Source organism: Rhopalosiphum padi, chromosome 2 (assembly GCF_020882245.1).
Source record: "Rhopalosiphum padi isolate XX-2018 chromosome 2, ASM2088224v1, whole genome shotgun sequence".
Taxonomy (NCBI): Eukaryota; Metazoa; Arthropoda; class Insecta; order Hemiptera; family Aphididae; genus Rhopalosiphum; species Rhopalosiphum padi.
The window spans coordinates 85,759,573-85,772,335 of NC_083598.1; the positions used below are offsets into that span (position 1 = coordinate 85,759,573).

Sequence of the window (12,763 nt, forward strand, 5' to 3'; positions counted from 1 at the left end):
ACTCAAATATCATTAGAATAAATTAAGTGCTAAGTTAAAAATACGTATACAAATAATTAAGATTTAATCAAAGGATTCTGAATGGAATAATAATTAAGTTAAAGTCAACGTTATGGAAAGAAATGTACAATACATCATCATTACTGATAAAATAGGAAGTTAAGAACCTTCAGAAGATAGATTGTTGAGCTAAAGCCACGAATCATATTATTGGATCTTCATAACACTTTTTAATTATAATTTGGATATAGTAATGTTTTGTATAATTTTAAATTATTTTATTCTATTATTGATCTAATTATCGCTTTTAATTATTATAAAATTAAAAAGGTTTTAATAAAATAAAAGTACTATATATTTTATCAACATTTCAATTTAAATACTGATAAAATAAAGGTAAGTAAGTTAGTATTAATCTGCCATACATAAGGTATCAAGAAAAAGTATTTATTATTGAATAAATCACTATATTAGATTTTGTTAAATTAAAATTAAATAATAAAACGCATTTAATACGAATAAAAACGATTCTAAACAATTCTGAAAATTTAGATTCTAAATTTTGGTAATCATGATTATAGAACTATTTTTCCTTAATTTTTTTTGTTCGTTTTTTCCAATTATATAAAAAGTACTATTTATGATTTTACTTCTTTGAACTACAAATTAGATTCAATTTTCTAGTCCAAAATCATCTTTCAAGTAAAAATTGAAACATTTTATTCGCTTACTTATTGTGTTCATGAACAAAAAATGAAAAAACACGTTATCGCAAAATCGATTTATAATTCCGTTAAAAATCTAAAATATTGTGACTATCCACATTTTCAACATTTTTTAATTGGTAAATGACCAACTTAATAAGAACTTTGTACTAAATTTTTAAGCATTATTACTCATTCATAAAAAAATTTTATTTTCTATGGTCTATATTATATAGCTGTGAAAAAGTGAATTATATCACGTATAAAAAAATAATAATATAAATATTTTGCAAAAATTTAAAATTTCTAAAGTTATTTGTTTTTAAATGTTAAAAAAAAGAAATCAATATTGTCAAAAACCTATTTGACGTGATAATTTTTTTTTGATTCATTAAATAAAAAAAACCAAATAGAGTAACAGATATAATCGTATTGAGCAATCCGTTGACCCTCGAGAAAACTACCGTTATTAGACACCCCAAGTAACATATAAATGTTTACCTAATATTGAACAATGATTATTTTTTAAATATTATTTAAAAATAATATTTGTAGAACATTGGTCATTGATTGGGGATACATTTTTAAATATTTCCCCAAGATTATATAAACATTGAATGAACCAAAATTATATATTTATTTCACATTATTTAAAAAATATTTATTAAATATTGTGCTTCAATCATAAGTAATATTAATTATTTCATATTCTTAAATATTTCTCTTGTTACTGTTTTTATGATTTAATTAACATTGACTCATGATAATTAAATATGTATCATTTATTTTATCAAAATTATATTTAATATAATATATTATAAATTGTATCTTATACTTAATATTAATATTATATTTTAAGTCATATATGTAATTTGCAGGTATTGGTATGTACATAATACATAATATAAAAACACACATATATATATATATATATCTGTATAGGTTTATCATTGAAAAATGAAAACAATTTATTGTTATATCATTTATTTTAACAAATAATACAACATATAATAAAATAATAATTATTTTTTATTTGCATTAGCAAATGGTGCTTGAGCTAAATATAATTTGATTGGTTCTTCAATTTCGTGATCACTAGTGTTCTTAAATTTCAGTTGTTTCTTTATAGATTCTAAAACAAAAAATACATTTACAATTTTACAAAACGTGTTAAATTACTAAGTTTTTTCTGCTATAAGTTATAATTTATACACAAATTAAAGTGTAAATTATAATATATATCACCTTAATAAATAGGGGTAAAAATGTCACTCTAGAATAATCCTAAACAAATTCTAAACTAATTATTTTCAGTTACAATCAAAAGATTAAAAATCACACACATTTTTTTAGGTTTATTGGTTGAATTGCTGTAACTTAATCAATTTTGGACTTGGAAAGTTAGTTAAACTTAAAATTCATTAAAAAATAATAAGTGATTGTCATTTAAAAAAAGTTGTACTAAGCATGCCTAATTAAGTTAAAAAAAATTCATGGACCATAAGAATGTATATTTTTATGTCATAACAATTAAAAATAGAATTAAAATTGCAGGGCTCTACACAGAAATATCAAGTGTTCTCAATTAGTTTTAGTACACTAGCTGTATTATAGTACATTTAAAAATCTCTAATAGGACATTTTTAAATGATTATTGTTTATTTATTTGCCAAAAGATTTTTAGCATTTAAAGAATTAACCAACCTAGCTGTATAATATATTATGCACAGTCTTTATAGCAAGTAAATACAAACAGCTTGTTATCTTAATAATTAGTTCCAAAAATTAAAACTAAGTATTTAAAGTAATATACAATTTCAAGTTGAACACTTACTTAAAATTATAGGAAGAATAAATAAATCACAAAATTTCTTTTTCCCCTTCTTCCCGGAAAATGAATATTGTGAGAGAAAACTATTAGTAAATAGTTTAGACATAATTCTTTTAACAGCTGATTTCAAATTTTTCCCACCCACACAGGATAACTCGTGTATCTGAAATTTCATTGACAATTAATAATTATAATATAAAAAATACAACATTTTAGTAATAATAATAATAGTCGAGTGTTTGTATTTACCAAATTATTTTTAAACTCCAAATCTCCTAAGGCTTTGTCTTCTAATGTGTTTAAGTCTATTTCACTGTCTATTGGCAAAGGACAATCTAACATGCAAATAGTCTCTAAGTTAGTCATATAATTTTTAGATTTTCCTTCCAATAGATTTTCAATTGACAGCAATCTTTCAGAATTTTCATTTTGATTGGATAGTATATGTTGCAGCTCAACTTTAAAATACATTATATGACGTAAGATCTGTTTTTTGAATTCACTATCTAAAAATTTAGAAACATTGTAGGTAATAAAATTATCAACATCATCAAACAGATTATTTTAGTTATTCTTACCAGTACATTCAGCACCAACTGAAGGAGATTTTGGTTTTTTACTCTCAGAATTATCAGAAATATTGTCCAGAAACAATAAGCTATTTGACTTTGAACTACTTTCGTAAGAAAGCTTTCTTTTAAAAGTTAAATTCTCAGTAGCTGTAAATATTTAAATATATTTTTAAATTATCCACAATATAGATTTAAAAATTATTATTATATATTTTACCATCATTGTAGTCAGGATTAATTTTTTTAAAACTGCTTTGAGTAGTTGTATTCTTCAGTACAAGTTGATCTAAAAATTATTAATTATTCATCACAAAATCGCAAAATAATTTATACAACAAATTAACTATATATTAAAATATATAATAACTATATAAATTGTACCTGAATTATTTTTAAAAGGTGACCATTGTTCACTATCTTTTGGAGAAAGTATACATTGTATTTTATTTGGCGAAGGTGACCATCCAGGCTTTTTAAACTTATCTACCTTGAAACCCTGAAATACCTCTTGATTATATTTCAGATTTTTCAATTTATGTTCAGATGCTATATTACTGCTTGACTTAAAATCTGGAACTTAAAAAGTTGATTATTTGAATTAAATAAATTTGTTGAATAATAATAAATTGTATCTAAAAATATTTGATATTATATACATAAGATTTTTTTGGCTAAAAAAAAAATACTCACCATCATTAATGGGTTTTTCAAATTCTTCTAAATGATGTTTGACAATTTTTGTCATCTTTGTTTCTATTAAGGATAAATATACTTTATTAAAATAATTCACTATAATACATTATTTTAAGGCAAAAATTATTAAAATGATGTTTTTTTTTATATTACTATGATGATATTAACCTAGAATATTTTTGTTTTTTCTTTTATGTACTGATATAGCCATGATTTCATTGTCATCAGAATCTAGAATAAAAAGAAACATTGGTTATAGGCATTTGAATAATTTTTTTCATTATTATTATTATTATGATACTAACCTTGTTTTTTTCCGTTTTTACTTTCATGTACTACTGGTATAGCCATAATTTCTTGTTCATCAGAATCTAGAATAAAAAGAAACATTAGATCCTATTTTTAATACCTACCATTAAAATAATTTTAAAACATTATTTGTTTTAAATAATTGTAGTAATATTAAACAAAATAAAAATAATTAAATAAACTATATAATTTGTTACAAATACCTGAAAATACAGGACATTTTGCAGATACAGGCCGTTTTTTAATCTTAATATCGTCATCTGACAGGTCAGAAGTTAGCTCAGCACGTTTAGCTTTGAACCGAGCTTCTGCTAAAGTTTCTATTAATATATTGAATATTTTAAAATTAATATGTAATTCTTATAAGGTTATTGTTTAAGATCCAAAATACAAATAAATGTTTAATGTAGTATATTAATTCATGCATTTTAAATTTCATAATTTTTCAAAATTAAAACTTACTTATGTTTGAACATAATTCTCTTATTTTATAAAATTTAAATTCTTGTTTATTCGGTTTATATTTATGCTCGATCATTTTACGGGCATTGTTTTGATTACATGGCCAAGCACATGTCCCATTTTCCGTAACCCAGCTCTTAGGAACACCTTCTACAGTATTCTCATCAATAAAATGAACAACAGAATATTCCATTATATACAGCAACTGTTCAATTTAATTATACAATATAATAATAACAATAAACAAATATTACAATAAAAAAATTTTTACATACATAAAATAATTAAAATTATTTTTATTAAAAATGTAATATAGGAAAAGCAATTGTATTATTATTAGTTTTACTATCATTGGTATTAAGTAACATGTATTTTTTTAAACCAAACTTATTTACATCGCATATTAAAAAGTTATTTGACAAATTTGAAACAGAAGCAATACCTAACTTTAAGCTATTAATTGGTGTAACATAAAAGGGTTTTACAGTATTGAATATTTGTACCACAAACACATTATTATTACTCTCAGGATGGTAAGAAATATTTACAACTTTCATAATGTGAACTTTTGTAGCATCATAATAACCCACATAACAATCAGATAATGACTTTATTTTAATAGTAAAATTGTTTTTAGTAAAAATTCTATACTGTGGGGATGAACAGCCTTCACCTAGAGGGCCATCAGAATGAATATTTTTAAAAAAAACTGAATTTTTACTCTTATCAATTGTAAGTCTACCAAACATATTCAGTTCTTCATACCGTTTAACAACTTGCTGCAAAGGTTTTGCATTGCTCCTAACCATTTTTTTTAATAATTGCATAAAATTTTCATATGGAAAACAAGAACAGTTGTCTAATGGGCCAAATTGTTTGTAATCATCAATAAGATGGAGAAGAGCATGAATGTTGTGTGACATAAATTCTTTTCCATACATTTCACCAAATTTTATAACATAATAATTTAGAAGTTTTTCAATAAAATTTAATAGACGTTCATGTGTACGACTTAAAAGAACAGTCATAGAAACATGTAAGGAAATAAAATGTTCATAACACTGTTCACCTATTATAGATTGAAGCACAACAGGCCCAGTATATAAAATAAATGTCCTGAACTCTGTGGCCTTCCACCTCAAAACTTCATTAAGACCCCTTGGTATTCTAGCAAAATCACACGTAACACATATTTTGAGATGCAATAGTCTGGTTGAAATTAGCTTAGCACTTTTACTGGGTAAACGAATTGATAATGGTGAGTTTTTTATACAACCTAACCATAACAAAATACTTTTTTTGACAACTCCCAAACAAACCAAATGCATGTAATCGAGTGGAAAACTATGCACCATGTTTATACCAGGAACTTTTGATAGAATAGAAATAGAATCAGATGTTTGATAATCTTCATCATATCTATCAAGAAATTCATTGTGAGTGCGTTTAACATTTAATACATCTGGGAAACAAACCCTTCTCTCTAAAAACACTCCGACAATTTTACATCTAGTGCACGAAGAAAAACCTGTGTGCCCTTTAATGTTTAAAATGTAACTTTTTGCTGGAGCATCACAGCAAATGGCTTCAACAACAACTTTTTTTTTACCTAATGAAAGATCAATACCATGAGTACATAAATTAATTAATTCTGTAACCAATTCTGATAAATAAATATTGCTTTCTAGAGGCTTTTCGTGGCCCCAATAAAGACCTACCAAAAAGACACAGGGTTGAGTAGAATTAAAATTTCTTATACAACAAAGTATAGGCCAAAATTGACTATTAGTAGACTTTGTCAAAGGCAAGCCATCAATTCCTAAGTGTAACTTAATAGTATCATCAGGAAAATTATTTTTACCAATACAAGATTTAATACCATTGACTACTCCAAAATAATAAAAAGTACCAGGGTTTATGGCTTGAATTTGTAAGGGTTGTTTACTTACATTTGTTTTTAATAATGTTCTAGAATCGTTTGGAAAATAGTGAAAACAGTTATGGTTAGTTTTTAATACTTTTAACAAATTAGATAATGCTAAATGTGAAATGTTGTGTTGAACAGCCCAATTTTTAATATTAGTTAAAATACTTTCACTATTATCATGATCACTAGAGTAATTATCTGAGTCTGATGAAAAATTTGGAATCAGAATATTATTATCAACCATTAAATTAGAATCATAATCATTGCTATGGTTACCTTCAGTAATAGCATTACTTATATTCCCAACATCATGAATTAATTCATGTTCTAAGGATGTACTAGCTGACTGACAAACCACAGAACAATAGTTAGTATTAAAATCATTACTTTCTATTGCCAAATTTAGCTCTTCAGATCCTTTTAAACATTTTCTACGTTTGGTAGATTTACTTAGGGACATTTTATTTACAGACACATGACAAAAACTGAGCCAAAGTATAAGTTAACAAATTTAAAATACTAATAAAATGTAAAATATTCTAGGTATATACAATCAATACTTGGGTACTTAAATAAATCATTAAGACTAAACTAACAATTTCCCAATACTTAGTTGTTCAGGTAAAAAAAATGCACCTACAAATTATTTCAATTTTTTTTGTGTTAACCTAACTTAACTGACTTTAAAACTTCAAAATACATAAATAAAGATTGTAGTGATTATTTATTGCAACACTAAAATATTAGGCATTTAAATTTGTAAAAGTTTACGCGACGTAGGTAAAATGGGAATTTTATAAATTGTACAAATAAAATATCCAGTGGAAAGTATGGAACACTTAATTAATACTGCCTATTATTAAAGAATATAGTACTTACCTTAACAGCTCTATAGTGGCTTATACTAGACCGTAGACGTCGGACTATCAGACATCAGTGTGACAGTCTCAAACCCGTATTGCGAGAATATCTGGCTCTTGTAATATTATGCTATTAATAATAAATATGATATCGATGGTGTCGGGATTTCACATTAGTTTTAACATGTACACAATTTATTTATAGCGAGCGAAATGATTTTGATGATTATCAGAATCAGAATGCCTCGTAATTCGTAAATAATAATAATAATAATAATAATATATTATATTATCCGTCAGGCGTCTGCACTCCGCATTGTACTTAGTCGTATACTTTTGCGATTGCAGTCAGGGCCGTCGTTACGATTTGCAAGGCCTTAGGCAATATCTAAATTACGAAATGTGCGGCCCTTTAATTTATTGTAGGATAAAACCAATAAAATTTCCTATCAATAATAGTAATAATACTATGGAAATCAAAAGCGTGAATAGCGTTTAACATTTAAGGAGCATAGCCCTCTGACTATTTACCTACGTCTATATGACCAAAAATGTGTAATTATACCTATTATAATATTATAATATCTCTGTAGAATTAAATCCAACAAATGATTACTCAAAGTTGATTATGGTAAGTCATTTAGGACATCTTCTTTCATGTATGTATAAAAAAAATAATTTATATTATACCATAATAAACAAATATAAAAAATATATATAAAGCTATTCTATAGCTAATAGCAATTAATATCTATGTGCATACAGCACGGCGTATTGCCGTACTGGTTAGCGATAATATTATTATGTTATCTTGAAGTGGCACTGGAAGGAGGGTGAGCGGTAGGCCACAAGACGTCTACAACGATAATAATAAACTAAAAAATATAATGATTTAGATGGGTACTGCATTAAAATTAAATACACTACAATACCCAATATAAATTAAAACCCGACAGCATAATATTTTTCATCATACAAATTACAAATATACATTATACATATTATAATCATTGCATTAAAAAAATAATAAAATTCAAAGCTAAAAAATGTATTATTATGAATAATATTTTGTTATGAAGTGCGAATTGCGAGGCCCCTACAAGCGCGAGGCCCTAGGCACATGCCAGCGCTGCCTACCCTTAACGACGGCCCTGATTGCAGTTGTGGACATTGTGGTATTTTTAAATTAAAATTAATATACGTAAAACAATATATTATTACGAATAATACTATAATGTCTGTAATATTTCAGACGTACGATGTATACAGTATATACCACGTACGTCGCAAAACATAACTTATTATTAGCTAATCATGCAAATCACTTTTTTTACAGAGAGCAAACCTAGAAAATTCATATTAATTCATGGCTATTAATAGCTATAATAGCTAAAAACTATTTGTTATTTATTAGCTATTAGCATTGAGTAATGAGTATATTGTATATATATATATAGTAGCAGCCAGCTACTTTACAGCTAGTAGGAATTATAAATTATAGAGTCCATAGGTATATCATCGTATATAATATGTGCATTTATAATAACTACTACCAAATAAGTATTTTTAAGGTACTCGAATACTTGTACAGTGAAAACTGCGGAATAACATGGGACTAACCAAAAATTCCACTTTAAGCAGTTTTCCGTAGTATTATTAAATAAAACGGAAAAATTCCTGATTATAAATTCGTATCAATTTTTCATATCGATAAATTCAGTCCGCTGCAGTACCAATAATAATATGTTTGTCACATACTCACATTATTAATTTATATTAACTAATACTACTACTCAGTATAGTCAGTTAGTACACATCAATAATTCCATATTATATAACTATTGCACCCATTATATTAGTATTTTTACACCAACATAATAATAAAGTGTGCGAGCCACTGCAAGCACTTATTTTAATATTCGATCATTTGACCATACCCCTTATATATCTATAAATATATTAATACATAATTATATTAAATTATTAATATAATAATAAACATTAATTATTTATTAAAGATTTATTTTAAATATATATTAAACGAATAATTAATATTATTTATAAATACTTTATATTAAATATTGATTTAATATTTTTTAAAAATTGGATATTAATATTTAATTTTCAATGTTAATTAAATAAAAATAAATATTATATCTAAAATATTATTTTTTAAATAATAATATATTTTATTATAACATTATAAACATAATATTTATTTTTAAATCTAAACTAAATATTAATCAACCTTTATCATTGAAAATTGTTACTTGGGACATATGTGAATAAAAATATCATGTACAAACGCGATATAGCTGCAATGGAATACTAAAAAAGAGACGGGATAGAATCATTTTAAATGCCTTAGTGGTTCTGGAAAATTAGGATAATGTTAATTATTTAACGTTAACGATTAAGCGAATTTGGATTTTACCAATTACATACTAACAAATACTGGGGATTAACACCGTATCGACAAGCCTGGATCAGTGGCAGATTAAGCCTACATTTACAGTTACCTATAAAACCATGTGTAGAATCTAATGAATGTTGCACCTGCCTTATAAATTGTATTCGAAAATAAATATCTATTTTATTTGGATGAAATAAACGATTGCTGATTATTACACTTAATCGACTACAGTTAAAAGTTACAGAAATTGTTTGAGAAATAAAGTTTAAAAAAAATTCAGGAAAGTACATTGAAATCTAAAATCTAATACACCGAGAAGAAATATATTTTGTTACAGAACTGCAGATGAATGTTAGTATTAGGTACTCGTAGGTGGTAAAAGTTTATACTTTTGAAACACTATTGATCTCTATTATTGAGTTAAAATTTAAAACACTAACATTTTTCTAATATAAAAATAACAAGAGTATTGTAAAATTCTACTCACGACCAAAATATAAAACTACCATAGAGTTTATTATTGTAATATAAATCGATGTGACCGAAACTCCTTATAAAATAAATATAAATCTGAGTGGCATTAATTACCATACGGAAAACTATAAATAACCGTGATTAAAATTCAAAAATTAATATATATATATACCTATATTAAATATATTTATATTTTAATGAACACATTCCTGTTATCAAAGCTAAGACAGAATTATTATGATGAATGCGTTTCAAAATATTTAAATTAATCACAAACTAAACTTTTTGTTTTGTTTTTACTGTATAATTAAAAAATGTATATATGCAAAAATTATTCAATTAAAAAAGCAATGTTTGCTTGAAAATATTTTTAAATTTTTTCATTTTGACAGTACAACTGAATGTCACATTGAATTCCACATTCAAAGTCAATACTTCCATTTCATATAATATCTTCCACAATATTCAGTGAAGAATTTATAAATATATATGAATATTTAATTTAAATATCAATAATTAAAAGCGTAGGTACAAAAATCTATCGATATTATTCAATACTCTTGTGAAATAAAAATATTATATTATAAAGAAAACATTGAAAAAAATGTACTAGCTGGTGCAGTACATTTTTCATTTACACGCCGTCTGAATATTTATTTTAATCCCCTAATTATTATTATTATTATTATGTGCCGAACGAAATTGACGTTGTTTTAAAAAGGTCATTTTATTATTATCGACACCGTGAATTGAAGCCTGGAATGAATGCGCATTTAATAGCAGTATTGTTTGCTCTTCTCTCTTCGCGCCGATTATTCCCTTCGCTCGTCACGTCATTATAATATGCCATTGCAGAGGGAAATCGTTAAACGGTTCTTTCGTTATAATAACCGGCGTATCGTATAGCAAAAAGGGTACACGCAAAAAAATAAAAGAAAAAAAAATAAAGAAAACAATAACGAAGTTCAAACATACAGAGATGAGACGTGCTCGCTGTCGGTGCATAAAAAAGTAAAAAACGCACTCGCGTACACGTGGGTGTATCCGTGTTATTAAGCCACCGGAAAAGCGGTAATGATATGGACACAAGTACACGCGGCTCGGCACGGGGAAAGCTGACGATTGGTTTGACAAAGAAAGGAACACAGCTCATTACTTGATACGCGCATCAATTATTATTGTATTGTTTCTGTATATAAATGTATATATATTTTCAGTCGGTGTAGAATATATTATAATAACGCACACAAAAGAGATCGTTACGACGACGACTCAAATTTCTCGTAACTTATTTTTTTATTTTTTTTTTTAAACAACTCAACTTGACACGTGCTGTGAAAATTAAAATGAGAAATTTGATTTTTATTTTTTTTTAATTATACCTACAGCGTTAATAATATTCACGGAAATGTACTCCATTTACACAGGTAACCAGTTGATAAAAAAAATCATGATAAATCATACTAGCTTGAGGTTTGAGGATAGACTAACCAAGGAAATTGCAAGTCTGGTCAAAGACTTGGTGTAAATACTGAACAAAAACCATTGTGTTTTATATGCCGTCATTAGTGCGAGCTTATCATAATTGCATAGGACGCAAACGAGCGATGATCGTCGTATAACCCGTCAAGGATAATAACGAACGCCTTAAAGTGGATAAGAATGACAAAGTATTCGATAGGCATACAAATTATTATTCTCCAAATTTAATTTGGCATTGCATCAATAATAATAATAATTATAATCTGACGGACGTTATTTAAACTAACACAATATGACTAACATATACACTGAAATTGTACAAAAAGCCTAAAGAAATTTTATTAAATATGTATAGTGTGTACAGTTATAATTATATAGATTTTCGTTTCGTATGAATTTTACATTTACGTGAGACGCATTTAGTTTTATTGATGTGTATAAAAAAAAAACATAATTTTTTAATGCTTATTTTTTCTGTGTAATACAAAAAAATTACGTTCATAATTATTTTAACAAGAGTTACTAATTTTATAGTATAAAATATAATATTATATAAAATAAACTTACGTATCACTCGCTTGGTTATATTACATATTAATTTATTACATGCAGGTGCGTACTATTTAAGTATTTCATTATATTTGTACATAAATGCATTTGCGCGAAACATAAAAATGTATACTAGAAAATCGTATATATACGTTCAGTATAAATAATTAATGGAAAAATGTTTGGTAATTAAAAAAAAAAAATGAAACTAATAGGTACTATTATAGTTAGAGTTTTTAAATTAATTCTGTGTAAGGGATTAATATAGTACGTGTTTTACAATCGTTGGTACGCTCCACGTAAAAAAATCCTTCAATGTGATTTGAAATCCTGTAATTTAATGGCTAGAAACTATTTTATTATACCCAAATGAGTAATTTTTATTAAATAAAAACATGTCCAAAAATCGTCGTACATAGAACGTAGAATAAAATTACGTCTAATAGTACACCAATATTTCTAATGGCTATATTATTTAATGGCCTGC

The 12,763-nt window shown here is 25.7% G+C and overlaps 2 protein-coding genes across 2 annotated transcripts in view; both read right to left on the reverse strand.

Moving 5' to 3' along the window:
* Window positions 1-12,763, reverse strand: part of LOC132921390 (uncharacterized) — a 127,038-nt gene that overhangs the window by 57,885 nt on the left and 56,390 nt on the right.
* LOC132921350 (uncharacterized) lies at window positions 1,655-7,416 on the reverse strand. The gene is made up of 12 exons (XM_060984333.1): window positions 7,378-7,416; window positions 4,572-4,776; window positions 4,313-4,429; window positions 4,106-4,171; window positions 3,969-4,031; window positions 3,798-3,860; window positions 3,489-3,683; window positions 3,325-3,393; window positions 3,114-3,254; window positions 2,785-3,041; window positions 2,539-2,698; window positions 1,655-1,836 (listed from the first exon to the last, which is right to left on the reverse strand). The coding sequence occupies exons 2-12, from the start codon at window positions 4,762-4,764 to the stop codon at window positions 1,727-1,729; spliced, it is 1,434 nt and encodes a 477-aa protein (XP_060840316.1). The 5' UTR covers window positions 4,765-4,776; window positions 7,378-7,416; the 3' UTR covers window positions 1,655-1,726.

Bases quoted from the DNA above. Each gene is read 5' to 3' on its own strand.
- LOC132921350 (XM_060984333.1), bottom strand. From the start codon at position 4,764: ATGGAATATTCTGTTGTTCATTTTATTGATGAGAATACTGTAGAAGGT. The intron at 4,172-4,312 runs GTATTTGTAACA...TTTTTATTCTAG, and splicing joins AAAATGTCCTGTATTTTCAG to ATTCTGATGAACAAGAAATT. The intron at 3,042-3,113 runs GTAAGAATAACT...CTAAATTTTTAG, and splicing joins AGTTGGTGCTGAATGTACTG to ATAGTGAATTCAAAAAACAG.